At 32.7% G+C, this 15429-nt stretch overlaps 1 protein-coding gene across 5 annotated transcripts; it reads right to left on the reverse strand.

The window, feature by feature from the left end:
- Positions 1-289: 289 nt before the first annotated feature.
- Positions 290-10225, reverse strand: LOC129893913 (U-box domain-containing protein 32). 5 transcript variants are annotated; one of them, XM_055969343.1, is made up of 9 exons: positions 9750-10225; positions 6649-6770; positions 5709-5830; positions 5015-5119; positions 4071-4293; positions 3551-3703; positions 2554-3078; positions 1197-1943; positions 290-727 (listed from the first exon to the last, which is right to left on the reverse strand). In XM_055969343.1, exons 1-9 carry the CDS (start codon positions 9928-9930, stop codon positions 545-547), a joined length of 2361 nt encoding a protein of 786 aa, XP_055825318.1. In that variant the 5' UTR covers positions 9931-10225; the 3' UTR covers positions 290-544. The 5 variants fall into 5 exon arrangements, with proteins under 5 accessions (XP_055825318.1, XP_055825322.1, XP_055825321.1 ...); XM_055969347.1 differs by lacking the exon at positions 9750-10225 and adding an exon at positions 8731-8822 and having other exon boundaries at positions 5015-5126; XM_055969346.1 differs by lacking the exon at positions 9750-10225 and adding an exon at positions 8165-8538 and having other exon boundaries at positions 5015-5126.
- Between the last annotated feature and the right edge of the window lie 5204 nt (positions 10226-15429).

Here is a 15429-nt window from a genome sequence, read left to right on the forward strand (position 1 = left end):
TAGATAAAAATTAATTTAGAGCCTATAATTTTATAAGTTTAACAGGTTCAATATAAAAACCTAAAAATCAAAAAGGTCAAATTTATATCTAAAATGCACCTTTTTGTAATAGTGCATTCATCGTGTTAAATTACTTTGTCCATAAGTGGCCAAACCGCCAAAGTCTCAGAAGTTTGAAAATATTTTCCCAAGAGAAAACACTTCAGCAATTCAAGGTAACAAAATACAGGAAAGTAATTTAACAAAGAAAATATTTTCAGAGAAAAAACAACTTTTGCCACACCAAACAAAGAAGAAGAGATCTGTCATTTTGCTCAATATTTGTATTGAGTTGGCAAAATATACAGTGTACATAGTGATAGAATCTGTACGTCTCAATATTGCAGTAAGACTTATATACTCACCTGACAAGTTCAAATAACTCGAATCCAAGTATTTACTCGGTGGAACTACCACGAGACATGGTTAACTTTCTATATCAGTATATAACTTCAACTTTGAAGCTGTTTTTGTTTGTAGAAGGCATTATATACCCTAACGAATTTCAGGACTGTTGCTGCCATTCCTGAATTGCGCGATACAGAGCGTAATTGGGAATCAGATCACAGGTGTTGAGCTTGAGGTTTGTCATGGGAGAAGTATCGTGTCCACTATACAGCCATCCTTTTATTGCATCACCTTCGTATGTATAACCATCCGCTGCTATGTGTGGATCTTCCATGACATCCTGAAAGTGTTCACGGAAAAGATAAAGGCATCAATCGTACAGGAAACACACAGTACACCAGATACAAAGTATCAGCAACTTCATCTTGATTCTCGATAGTATCTTATACTAGCATTGATATAGGAGGCCTTTTTAAATTCTTTCATGTAGAAGTATTCATCATTCGTACCACTTGATAAGAAGTAAGACATTCTGATCCTAGTCGCTCATTAGTGAAACCTAAATTCTCTGAACTGATAGATGAAAGTGATTATTATATGTGTTTATGTTGAATGATCGATCAACACAAGACTGAGGATCTCACAGCTAGTCCACATGTCCTCACACAAAACAAGCGTTGATCACAAAACTGAGCCATCTCACACAGGCAATTCCTACGTCTCCATTTAGGAGGTGAAAAGAGTTACTAATTGAAACCATTGCCAGAATTTCGAACCAAAAGAATACATATCATATATCTTATGCTTACCTGAAAAATAGGACAAATGAAATGAGGAGGAATTCGTTTTTGACCCTTGGAACCCTGAGATGAAGTATTCAAATCTGAGTGTGGTGTGCATATATCTTTCATTGGCTCAATTGTTTGCCAAACTTCTGAGAGCATATTAGGCCGATTTAAAGGATCTTTGTCACAGCACCCCAATGCTAGATAAGCTAACAGTTCTGCTTGTTCATTTGGCCAATCACCAGCTGAAGAGTCCAAAACTGAACCCAAGTTCCCACTTTCCAAAGCACACTTGACATCCCTCACTATACCCGAAGCTGGTCTTGCAGTCAAAAGTCGTAAAAGTATGACGCCGAATGAGTAAACATCAGATTCTACAGTGAACTGTCCCTTATCAATACATTCTGGGTCCACATAAATGGAAGCCTCTGGATCATCATTATTGGAATTATCATTCTGGGAAGTCAAGAGATGGACTCCGTAATCACTTATTTTGCTGACAAATTTAGCATCAAGGAGAATGTTGGTAGGTCTCAAGTTCCCATGGACAATGCAAGGATCATTGGCATGAACAAAGATAAGACCAGAGCATATCTCGACAGCAATTCTTATCCGATCTTGCCAATGAAGAGGGCGGGATTTTTTGCGGCAAGCCAGGTGATCTTCAAGGTTTCCATTTTCAAGGAATTCATAAGCAAGGGACCTAGACTCTGAGCAAATGCCCATCAGTGTAACAAGGTTTGGATGTCTCACCCTGCTCAGACTTTCTGCCTGTAATGATCAAGACATTGTTAAAGTAAGAAAATTTATAATGAGTAAAGATGATGTGTAACGCATGCACAGTTATTGAGAATGGGAAAACTTTAAGACATATTTTACATCAGAAAGCCTAAGAACTTCTCCATGTTTTAAGAGCAAAGTATTACGATGATAACTGAAGTTTTATTCCTCAAAGCACATTTCATATTCTGTCAAAGTTTTGAAATCATCTGCATCTAACATATAGGCATATGTATACTAAATGCAAGGATTGTCCTGCTCTTCAGATCAAGGGGAAACAAATTGAGAGTTTTGCACTCATTCACTTACCCTTTTACAAACGTAAAAGGGTTCCTGCAAGGAAACCAAAAATAGAGGGGGTGGGGGTGTAGAAAATATGAAATGAAAACTACTAAAAATTCACAAGTTGGGAGAAATTGTGCAATTTCAATCTCATTGAAACAACAGCTTTAAATGCTAGGGACAAAATGTATAATATATAGGCAGGCAGCTAATACTTACAGAAAAAGGTACAGGAGGGATCACTAAACACAATTATATAACAAGAAATTGAATTGCACACATGCCACAAATTAGCATCTCAAGATTCTAAGTGATTCACCTTATGTTGGAAATCGGAATCACTTAAAGAACCACAAGCTGGCAACATCTTTATAGCTACTTTTACGTGGTGAATAATCCCCTTGTAAACACTTCCAAATTTTCCTTCTCCGATCTTTGAGGATGGATCAAAATTTTGTGTAGCCTCTATAATGTCAGAGAAAGAAATTGAAAAGAAATTTTTGATACAATACTCATCGGAATCATCTTGTACCAATTTTCTAAACCTGTTAACTTCTTTGATTGCATTGTCACGCTCTATCTGCATCTCATCCCTCTGCTTCCTAAAGGATATTAGGAGCTCTACTGCTTGAATTATCTTCTCCTCTAACTCCTTTCCTGCATAGGAGGATTCAGTTATTTGGCTTTCTAGTACAGGCTTCTTCTCCTGGATCATCTGAAGTTCTTTCAGGCACTGATCGTGCTGAATCTTCAATCCCTCTATCTCTTCCTTTTGCTTTGCCAAAATTTCCTCTTCTTTTCTTTGATCTTCCTTTTCCTTGGATAATCTATATGACACTTCAGCCTGGGACAATCTAACGTCAGTGACAAGCATGAAATAAAAACATGTGGAATTCTATCACAAAGAATTATGGGGTGGGGAAAGGTATATGATCTGAACTCTACGGGGGTCATATCACTACAGCTAACTAGCTGGTGAACACAGATTGATTCAATTGATATATACATAAATACAAGTGTTTGTGGGTGTGAAGCAAGAACTCCAAACTAAAATATGTTAGTATCATCATAAGACAAGTATAGTCATCGTGAATCTGCGAAAATAGCTACTACTACCTTAGAAAGTTAAATAAGATCAGAACCGATAATCATGTCGTAGAAACTACATAGGAGTCTTAGCTATCTTCCACATTGATTCCTAAGTTTCTGTATTGTTTCATAAACACAAAACTGCATCAACTGAAAGGGTAAAAATGAAAGGGCACCAGAGAGATTCAGAGAGATAGATAAACTTGAAAGAGGAAAGTAAGATTCACCATGCGGGTAGCCTCCATAGCATCTTCTTCAGCTCTCCACCGTTTTACTGACTCTTCAAAAGCCCTCTGTTTTGAGTTCTCAGCATCCATCATAGCATGCTCCAGTCTACTTCTTTCATCATTAGAGGCTTTTCCGTGAAAACTTCCTTCTATCTGCATCAGATAATATATAAATAACAGCTTCATATCAATCAAAAAGAAAAAAAGCTAATAGCTTCATAATTCATTTTCCCTATAGCCTTATAATTTATGTCATAGTTAGTGCTCCAACAAAAGTCTCCAACAAGATAATATTATGTTGTCACTCTCTCTCTCTGTCTCTCTCTCTATATATAATAAAATGGACAGTAAGAAACTCTACATTAATGCTAAGGAAATTCTAGAGCCAGTACACGTGGAGATTAAGTGATGAAGGTTCACACAGATCACAAGTTCAACTCTTAAGATAAAAATACACGAGCTTTCCAGATATTGGATCCAAGTTTGCAAGTATCTTCATCCGAGCAAATACAATGCTTACCAGCAAAGGTTGAGACGTTGCACGAAGCAAATGTGCTTCATGCAAGGGCGAATAGTCTCCCTTGGTCTCTACCTTGACTATTTTGTTAGCTGGGCTTGATGTATTTTCTGAAATGTTCAAATCTTCATAACTGTCGCCAACATGATTACGCATTTTGGTTCCTCCGTTATCTTCTGGAGAAGACAACGACTCCATGCTACTTGAAAGAGAGTTATTCATAGACCTTGCAAGACAAAGGGAAACAAAATAGGAAGTTAGTCAGCCTTGGTAAATTGTTCACCAAAAGAAACAACCACACCTCAATCGCCAGCTAGCAGAATAAGAAAAAAATGGCAGCCCGGTGCACTAAGAATCCCACGTTCACACGGGGTTAGGGGAAGGGTTGAACCCCTTTAGTGTGATGTAAGCAGCCTAACCAGACACAAGTACAAGCATCAATAATTAATTCCCTGGCTCAAACCCGCTAACTATGAACCAAGTAGAGACAACTTTAACATTGCTCCAAGGCTCCCTTTCCCAAGCTAGCAGAATAGTATATTTTTAGTCCTCCGTATCCAATTCATTCCCTTTGAAAAACTGTTTGTCAAAAGCCATGTGCAAAGCTCTTGCTCATTACATTATCAATGATTTACAGAATTTCCAGGATAGCTCTCTTCTTCTTTTTTTTTAAGAATTGGTAATGTTGTATTTCTACCACCATTTTTTTTCTTTTTCTTTTTGTGAGTGGGACTTCAAAATGAGATCTTGTCTCTTTTTTTGGTGGGAAACATGGATATTAAATGCTAAGTAAATTCAAAACTTTTAATGTATAGCAACACTGACATAAGAAGTAACAAAGGCTGACACATGCATATTTTTAAAACTTCTTCCAGTGTAATCTCCTTTACATCCAAAACAACACATACCACCCGCCTTAGATGTTTTGTACCCACGAGTCATCATACCTCATACGTATCAGGCACCCGCTGCAAGTAAACCAAATTTGACAGTGCATTGGTGCATGTTGGCACACGAATTTAGCTTTGCTGGACTTGAGCTCTGACAATTGCCTGCAATCTAGAGAAATCCTAATCAGCAAAATTATGGTTATCCGAAATCTAACATCAAAAGAAACACTTGATTAAATCTTAGGACTTAATTCAAGCAAAGCTTGCTGGGTTCTCTAGTTCGCAGAGCACCGGAGGAGCATGAGTTTATGTTATCAAGCAACTATACTCATTCTGTAGCAGTTAACATTTAGCGGTCAAATGAAGAAGCATAACTCTACCCATCATATTTTTAAGCCTTAAAAGTAGTCCTACACCAGGAAGAATCATAACTTGGCAGTGACTGTATCAGAACAAGGAGTCCCTGATATCCTTTAACTCTGTAGGGTAAATATCTATTTTGGAAAAGGGTAAAATCATGAAGACATACACAGAAAAGGAGAGTAGTAATACAAGGAGAAAAAAATAGCTGAAAATTCCAAATAAAGCAAATGAAAAAGAGCTAATGAAATGAGATGCCCAGGTCAATAACATAGTTATATGTGAAAACCACTTGAATTGATATGTGAAAACCACTTGAATTGACAATCATTCCTATTCAATTTATCCTGTTCCACGTCTGATAGATCTTCAAAGAAAAAAAGTGTCATACTTTGAGTAGTGAGTCTCTGCTGCTGCTCCCATGACAAGCCACTGAATTTTGTGTTCTTCAATAACATGTATTATCCCTTTCTCCACATTATTTATTTCAAGCCACACCTTCCCCCCTTGTATCTGCAGAAGTGAGCAGTGATCAATATTTTGAAAACTAGCAACTCAATCTTTCAAGCAATAATTATTTCTTATTTCTTAAACCCTAGTGTAATCCCACAAGTGGGGTCTTGGGAGGGGGGGTGGGGAAGATGTACCTAGACCTTACCCCTACCTTTTAATTTTAAATTATAATCTATCTCAACATAATTTGTCAGGCATGCAAACCCTTCTGATCTTTTTCTGCGAAGATGATTTTACAATCTTTTGAAACACAGTTATTGGAACATATCTTCAGCATAACTGCATAAGTTCCATCTTAAATAACTTCCTTGGATTTTTTTTTTGTTTTTAATAAGTAAACAACTTGCTCTAAACTGGACTCCAGCTTTTCTTTTCATAACCTCTATCACGGTTACTTTCTTCAAAAGGAAGTTCTGTAAATATTATAACTTTAAAGTCACAAGGGACTCACAAGCTGGATGTCCAGCTTTTCTTTTTGCAACATCCAAAGTAGTCTCAAAGATTATATAACTAAATTTTCATATCAGGCTCACTTATACAACTTCTTTGGATAACTTTTTGGTATTCAGTTCCTAAACGACTAAAAGTTAAATACAGTGGATCCTTACGCCATTAAATTTATAGTTTTTATCAGTAAAATATGTACTTCCTTAAACCCTTAGATTTTGAACAATGTATAATCTCAATATTGTCTAAATAGGTGTGTTAAGTCAAAGAGGAGCATTCAATATGGGACAGACGGGCGGGCTAGTAATTCTGGCTTAGTGAATAGCTAACATGCTAAATAAATCTAACAAGGGAATTAGATAGAACTGTACCCCAGCTTGTGATATAAATAGAAGATACTCATTTAGAAGTTTGTGCAGTCTTAGGCGATCAAGTTCTTGGCATGCCTTCACCACGTGCTGTTTCAGCTTTGCACCGGAAAGCTTCCCGTCCTCTGCAAATTCAAAGAAATGTGATTCATTCATCTATGAATATGTGAATGACTATGGTTTTCATGGAAAAAAAGGGGGAGCCAATTGGCAAATAGAGTTATAGCAATAAGAATAATTATTTATCACACATGAGATGATCACTTTTATAACTCTCGCCGTTAGCTCTTAACTTAAAGCACACAGTGCCTTCAGCTAGCCCTCTCCAGGATTTAATATTCCCCAGCTTAATATAGAGTAGGGAAAATATATTACACACTCTCCACTCCAATTTTAACTCATTTTGCACTTTGGCAGCTTCCTAATTAATATACATTTAGCTAAAAGGGAGAAATGATAGTGTGTTACCATTTTGCTGCTCCATTTATCTTCAAGCCATAATATATCTAAAAACCACACATTAATGCAGTTCAAAGTTTGCAAACAAAGGTTTAACAGTTCAAACCATATAGAGAGCATATTTCAGAACTGCTATTTTCCAATCAAACTTTACATGCTGCAGATCTATCCGTTCCCAATTATGTGAAGAGTCCCACATAGACCATATAAGGGATGAGTCGTCTCTTCAATATGGCTTGGCAATCCTCACCTCTTGAGCTAGTTTTTGGGGTTGAGTTAGGCCCAAGATCCATAACATGGTATCTCAATTCTCGTTTTCCGATATTGGCCCCCCATATTAAATTGTCCACGCTCCAAATGTCCAGCCCTGGGCATGGGGGGGGGGGGGGGTGAGGTGAAGAGTACCACATGGATGGGCGGTCTTTTTACTGAAAAGGGTCAAAATTTCCCTCAAACTATTCGAAATAGCTCACATTTACCCTTCGTTTATTTTTGGGATCAAATATACCCTCGCCGTTACCAAATGAGACCACCAATACCTTCCACTATAACCGTTAAGTGGAGGGGTATTAGTGATCTCCTTTGACCCTGTTAAGTGGAGGGGTATTAGTGATCTCCTTTGACCCTTTTCCGGTCTTTTTAATATGGCTTGGGCAATCCTCACCTCTTGAGCTAGCTTTGGGGTTAAGTTAGGCTCTGATACATCACACCTCCAAAAAAGAAATTGATACACACTGAAACATTTGGAGGCTTTGCATAGCCATGAACTCTTCGAGAGTCAAAATACAAGAGCAGAAAAAACACATCTCTCTCATATGCTTAAACTGATAAGAAAACTTTACGTGCATCAATCAATCAATAAATGACACCTCAACCCAAATTAGTCAGCGTCACGCAACATGAATTCCCTACATATTCCATTCTCAGGGCATATTTCTTTCCAATACTGATAACTAAAATAAAACCTCATAATAGAACTTATATGTTTATACAGTAAACTGCATGGAAAGATTCATGCTTTATGTTAAATTTGATTTGTTGAAGAAACCTGTAAGCTTACCAGGGTGCTGCTTTTGTATGGAAAAAAGGCTTTCTTGTTACTTGTTAATGTGAAGAAGATATAAGGGTGTGGAAAATTTAATCTGTAAAGATGACCAAGTCAAGTCTCCATTTTTTGTTTTTTTCCCTTCTCTAATCCTTTTCAATATCAATGATAACAACTTGACAATTATGACCCTTTCTTGCCACTTTCAAATTCTGTCTTTACTGCTCCGTCCATGGATTAAGTCATGTTTGGTCGACAAATCAAGTCTATATGGTAATCCGTTTAAACTAAAAGTTGCCACATGCTCAATCCCAAACAAGTCAAGGTGGGCAACATGAATCTTATATTCCGCTCAACTGGGGCAATTCCAATTTCAGTTCCAATAATTCTGATAAGTACAACAACAACATACCCAGTCTAGATTGTACGCAGACCTTGTTAGTAAACTGTATTGTAAATATTAAAACAGTAACAATAACTGAAAGTAATAAAATACAGAATCTGAAAAATTAATGTAAGAACAAAATCGAGCCCACTGAATGCACAGTGTATCCTTAAGGAAATTATTTCCCTCAACGTACCTGAGGTTTTTGGAATTTTTCCTCCCAGGATAGAACGATTTACTCACCAAAATAGAGGTACTGCAAATTCTGGTGACTGCAAACCACTCGAAGGCTGTATATCACACGAGTTTTAGGAAGTGTAGAAAGAAGAAGAAGAATATGTTATTTCAGAAATTTCGTATGGAACATTCTGAGGATTAACAGATATATATAGACTGTTTACACCTTTTAAGAAAAGGCACCTGTTGGGAAAAGGTTTGCCTGTTGAGAAAAGGTTTGAAACTTTTCGGACAAGGTTGCAACATTTCAAAAAATCCATTGGAAAAACGAAGGGAAATATTTTAAAATTAATTCGGGAAAGAAATGTGTCGCGGGTCACGGGTCAAGATTTTTTCACTTAATTAATTAAATAAATAAATAATATTAATTAATTAAAATTTAAAGGAAATTTGGTCCAAAAAGATTATCAATCATATCAATTGACCAAATCCAAATCCGTAGCCGTAGCCGAACCGAGGGACGACGCGAGGGGAAACCCTCTTCTTGACCCTTTAGCAACATGAATGAGTTGCTTCTACTTTTAAGTATGAGACTTTTCCTTTCCACCACTTATGGGGACCAAAGCTTATTTCATAAAGCAAGAGATAACATATCATTTTTCCCTCCACTTCTTTTCTCCTCAATTTCCCATTCAAATTATCAATTAAACCCAACAGACCTTACCCCTATACGTAGAGAGGCTATTTCCACGATAGACCCTCGGCTCAAGGAAAAACAGTCCAAAGGACTAATCCAGCTACAAATGAAAGAGTAAAGCGCATTATCTTCATTCCACTTCCAATTTAATGTGTTACGCACAGTGACATTTGCCAATCCTGTTCTTGTTAGGAATCAATTTGAGAAAAAATATACAGCCTCAAGATAATACTGATAAGTAACTACAATGAATGTTCACATTAAAGATTCAAATTTGTATTGCAAAGGAAGACACAAGCTAAAATTCATTAGTTGAAAAAAGCCTGTGGGTGTTAGCTTACTGGGTGAGAACAAATGATTAGGTTGATGAACATGAAGAACACAAATTCTCCTGCCAGCAAAGCTCTTCAAAGCCCAAGAAAGTACAGATTTTCCCTCTTTCACATTCTTTCCCACAGCTACAAATATAGTATTCTCCACATCACAGATCCCTTCAGCTTTAATCACAACTTCACCACTCATCACTGAAATTTCACCAATAATTCCAAAACCCCTTCTGAAATTTCCTACCCAAAAAGCTCACTCAGCTCAAGAAATTGGTTTCATGGGGTTGGTTGAAAAATCTGTAACTGATCCAAGAAACGTAAAGGGGTAATCATAAAGCACTTTCTGGAGAAAGTGAAAGTGGGTGCCTGCTTTTGAACCGAAAAAAAAAGAGACTTTCTTGCTAGTGTAAGGAACAAGGAAAGATAAAAGAGTGGAAAATTTATGTGTAGAGATGACCAAGTAAAAGTCTCCATTTGTTAATGTTTACAATTATGGAGAATTCCAACTGTTTCTTGAATCTTGCCACTCACAAAATTCTGTCTTTACTGTTCGGTTATGGATAACGACGTGTTTGGTAGACGAATCAAGTAAATTGGTAAATCCGTTTAAACTAAAAGTTGTGAAATTTGTTCCTTCATTAACACTGCTTGGCTGATAATTACTAAAAACAAAAAAAGGTAGGCGTTTGATCTTATTTTATTGTGAAATTTTAAAAAATATTTTTATTTTTAAAATGAAAATAATAGTACTTAAAATTAGTAAGTTGCATTTAATTATGAATATAAATTGAAGTTGTTTTTTACTTTTTATAAATAATTTGAATTAAAAAAAAGTGAAAGCATAGTTTTGTTATTTTTTAAAATTCTTGAATATTTTGAATTTCAAAATTTTATGGCCAATTTCAAGGTTCAACCTCGAAAAAGTAGAAAAAAATATGGTAAAACGCCTCCAATCGACTCCAAAAAATATATTTAAGATAATTTTGAAGTTGAAGGATAAATAAAAATCTAAAATAAAAAAGAAATTTTTGTATATTAAAATATTATAATTAAATAAATTTTAATCCATGCCTTCTTTTTAAATCAAAGGCGTGATAAAAAAAATTATTAACATTTTTATCCACACTATAAATTTCACAAAAATTACTTTGTAACAACATTTTATTTGTAGTAAAGTTTGCCTTTTAATAATTACATATTTTAATATACTTTAGATACATATATACTTTATAAAGGGTGTAACTTAAATATATTTATAATATAAAAGGCGTAAGAGCCCGTTTGGATGGGCTTATAAGTTGGTCAAACCAATTTATAAGCCCTTTTTAGCTTATTGTGGTGTTTGACTAATACTAACTTTAAGCCATAAAGTTTTTAAAGTCAGCCAAAAATTAAAAGTTAGAATTCCTAACTTTTTTTTTCTAAGTGCTTAAAGTCATTTTTTTACCAGGGAAATTACTTTTATATCCCTTATGTTTTAACTAAATTCTCAAACTATCCTTTTTATTCTTTTAACCCTAAAATTCACATCATTTTCCACATCATAAGCACTTTTATCTAAACACTCAACTGCTTATTTATAAAAATAACTTTCATCACTTCAAAATTCTAAAAGCACTTTATACATAAAAGTTATTTTTTAAAACTCATCCAAACGGGCTCTTTAAGTGTTTAATTTATAAGTACAAGAGGGTTTATGTATGACTATGTCGTAGTACATGAATGTTTAGTGTAATTAATTCTTAGTTTTATAACAAATAAAAGCCCATGAATATTTAATGTTTAAACTAAAATTCTGTCACATTCCGTTTATACTAAAAATTATCCAACTTGTTTATGGATTAAGATACTGTTTGACAGAGAATTAATAAAATTAGTATTTTATAATTTACAACCAAAAGCTGACCAAGTCCGGTTGGATTAGCTTATAAGTTATTTATAAGCTGTTTTTAGTTTTTTTGAGTGTTTGACTGGCCAACTTAAAGTCATTTTGTGCTTAAAATAAGCCTCAATAAATAATTGAATTTGTTTGGATGAACTTATTTTAAACAGCTTATAAGTCAAAAAAAAATAAGTTGGATTGCATTTGCTTATTTTTTTAACCTATAAGCAGTTTTCAACTTATAAGTTACTTAAAATAAGTCCATCCAAACAGGCTATTAAGAGCCCATTTAAATTGGCTTATAAGTTAATGAAAACAGCTCAACTTTTTTGAGTGTTTAACTGAACAACTTAAAGTCATTTTGTGGTTAAAATAAGCTTAAAAAATAATTGAATATGTTTGACTTATCTCATCTAAAACAGCTTATAAGTCAAAAAATAAAAGTTGGAAACAAGTAGAAGAACCCTTCCATTTGCCGCGTATAATTATATCAAATTAATAAATGCAAAACATATATAGTATCATTTAATGTATTTTTACTTGATTTTTTTTAAAAGTTCAATTGCAAATTGGTGCAAAGCTGAATTAAAATGAAGTACTTTCTTAAAGTTAAAGTGTGTGAAAATTGTTATGAAATAATATATTTATGAATGTTATCTTTTTATGGCAGTCTAGCAAAGGAGAATTATATTAATAATAATTCTTACAGGTTGTGAAAAACTGATTCATTCTTATTTGATTTTTTTCACGCTATTCTATTAAATATTATACCATCAACTGGATCATTCGACTTGATGACTTGACTTTTTTGTCTTCAGTTTGTGTTTAAATACTTTTTGGTTTATTTTTATTTGTTTATTATTTTTTAAAAAATATTTTTATTTTTACTTATCACTTTTAATAAATAAATAAATAAAAACAATTTCTTTTTTCTGTTTTATATTCAATATTAATTACTTTCTCAAATTATTTTTTAAAACCTTAGACTATTAATATGGCTGTTATAATAAGATACTCATAATATTCCCTCAGTTTATCTTTACTTGTCCATATTTGATTTGACACAATCATTAAAAAATAATAAATAAATGAATAATTTTACTATATCACCCCTATTAATTACAATCCATCTAAATACTTCCTCTATTTTAAAATAATTGAATTATTGAAATATGACACACATTTTAAGAAAAAAATAAAGACATAAATTAGTCATGTTTTTTTATTTTTGCCCTTTTCAAACTTCATGTTAACTCTCAATACTCATCTAATTTATTCTTGGAACTCAACTTTGAAAATTTAATTAATGAAGGGTAAAATTGAAAAAATCTTCAACATCTATCTTGAATAGTAACAATTCAATTATCTTGAACACTAAAAAATACTCCAATAATTTAATTATTTTGGAATGGAGGGAATATTAAAAAATAAATACTCCTTCCATTTCAAAATAATTGAATTGTTGAGACATTTTTCATATTTTAAATTAACTTTATTGTCCAATTTTCAAGAATAATTTTAGAATATTCTTCTGTTTTTATCCTTCATTTGGATTTCCTGTGTGATGAGTTCAAGAAATGTCTAATTAATGTCTTAATATTTTTTTCTTAAAGAGTGTGAAACCTCCTAATAATTCAATTATTTTAAAATGGAGGAAATAGCATATAATAACAAGGGCAAAATAGACACAAAATGATACTCCTCTCGTTTCTTTTTAGTTTTCATGATAAGTTTTTGCACAATATTTAAGAAAAAATTAATCAAGAGTGTAGTTTGAATAATATAACCTTTATAAATTCATTAATCGTTATCTATTTACTTGCCTCTTAATTCTAGAATAATTAACGCGAAGGACAAAGTTGAAAAAATAATTGACTCTCTCTTGCTCGTTTAAATTGACATTTATTTTGGAATACGTATTTTTAGTATACATGACAACTAAAAAGGAACATAGAGAATAAATTATTTCTTGATTTTTTAAACTAGACAAGTAAAGTTGAACAATTATTTTTAATATATTAAATAAGTAAAAATGAATGAAGAAAATAATAATAATTTTTTAGAAGACGTATAAAATTCAAAATAGACAAATAAAAATAAACAAAAAAAATATTTTTGGTAAGAGAAAAGAAAGATAAAGAACTGAAAAGGAGATGATATGTCCCCAAACACACCCCATGTGGACGCTCTAACGTTAACGTTACGTTTTGTGAGTGACAACTTTTTTTCGGTATTTAGCAAATACATAAAAACTGTTATATTATAATAACATTCTATATATGTAATCTATGCAAATACTACTAGGAAGAGTGATGGTAACGAGGTGTGCGGGAGAGGGGTTTGGGGGGAGGGGTCGGAAGTAATTAATATAGAATGTCTCTGATAAAACTTGTTCTTTTTAATTCATTTTGATTTTTATGGGACATATTTTTTAAAAAATATATATTTTTAAAAATATTTTAATCAACCAAAAAAAGGATAAATTGAAAAAAAATTACGAGGGAAAGGACTTGTGGGCAAGTCATGTCAGTCAAGATTGGGTAGGTGACTTTAGTTAAGCAGAATGTCAATTTAATTAGTTCCAATTTCTTTGACGGAACATATTTTTTGGTCTATTACTATTATAATATGTTTGTTCGAAATAAGTTATCCATACCTCGTATTCACCCTAAACTTAATAATTGTTAAGTAATATATTGAAACTAAAAGTTTATTAATTAATATTAATAGCTAAAATAGAAATAACAATTTCATATTCCATTGATGCACCATCCGTTTGATTTGGTTGCCACTATTTTGACTTGACGTGATTATAAGAAGAATACTAGAAAGTTTCAAATGTGATTTTTATGTTACATATAGCCGTGATTAATAATATTTCGTTTGAAATATTATTATTTTTTGATCAATTCTCAAACTATTTTAAATCGAAAAAAAACTTACATGCTAGATCATATATTTGGCGCATTCTACTATAAAATAATAGGACAAAAATAAAATTGATCCATAAAACTTTTATGATATTTATATAATTTTAAAAGAATAATAATTAAATAATAGAAAAGCTTGATGCTAATCATTTCAATCGAATGAACAAAGAAAGAAATACAGGCATACACAAAAAGTCTCACATATATAATGAAAACTTTGATAAGATAGATGTCAAATAGGGTATTGATGAAAATCATAAATCCAAACAACACATATTTTGTCTAAAATACTACATCTGAAGATAAATTTAATGTCAAGCGTATATTCAACTTTTTTACTAATACATTTTTAAAAATAAAATAAAAACATTTTAAAATCATTTTAATTTAATTTTTAATCTTATTTTTAAGCATGACAATCAGCAACGATGAATGTTACTTAAAAAAATAAGAATCAAGATTATTTTGACGAAAAATTTAGGTGAAGGGAGATTTGTTAGGATTTGCCTTTAATTTTCTACTTTCTCTGAATTCTATCATAATTGTGTCTTATTTTGAAAAAGTTTTCTTGGTGACAAATATTTTTCTCAAGAAGTTTTATACTATTATAAATAAAAGATTTTTTCTTTAATACAAGAACACAGTAAAATTCATATAATATAATTCTAATAATGAGAGTTTGACTTAATCAGAGAAGATTTTCTCAAAGTTTTATATCCTTTTGCTTGTATTTGGAGGTGGTTAGTTAATAATTTTGATGGATTATAGTAATAGTTAATGTGGTGATGAATGATCACGGTAATTTATAATATATGGTTGATAATGATGATTGTCAATAGTGATTGGTGATCGTTGTGGTAAACTGGTAATAATGTTGGTGCTG

The sequence above is a fragment of the Solanum dulcamara genome, chromosome 7 (assembly GCF_947179165.1).
Source record: "Solanum dulcamara chromosome 7, daSolDulc1.2, whole genome shotgun sequence".
Classification (NCBI taxonomy): domain Eukaryota; kingdom Viridiplantae; phylum Streptophyta; class Magnoliopsida; order Solanales; family Solanaceae; genus Solanum; species Solanum dulcamara.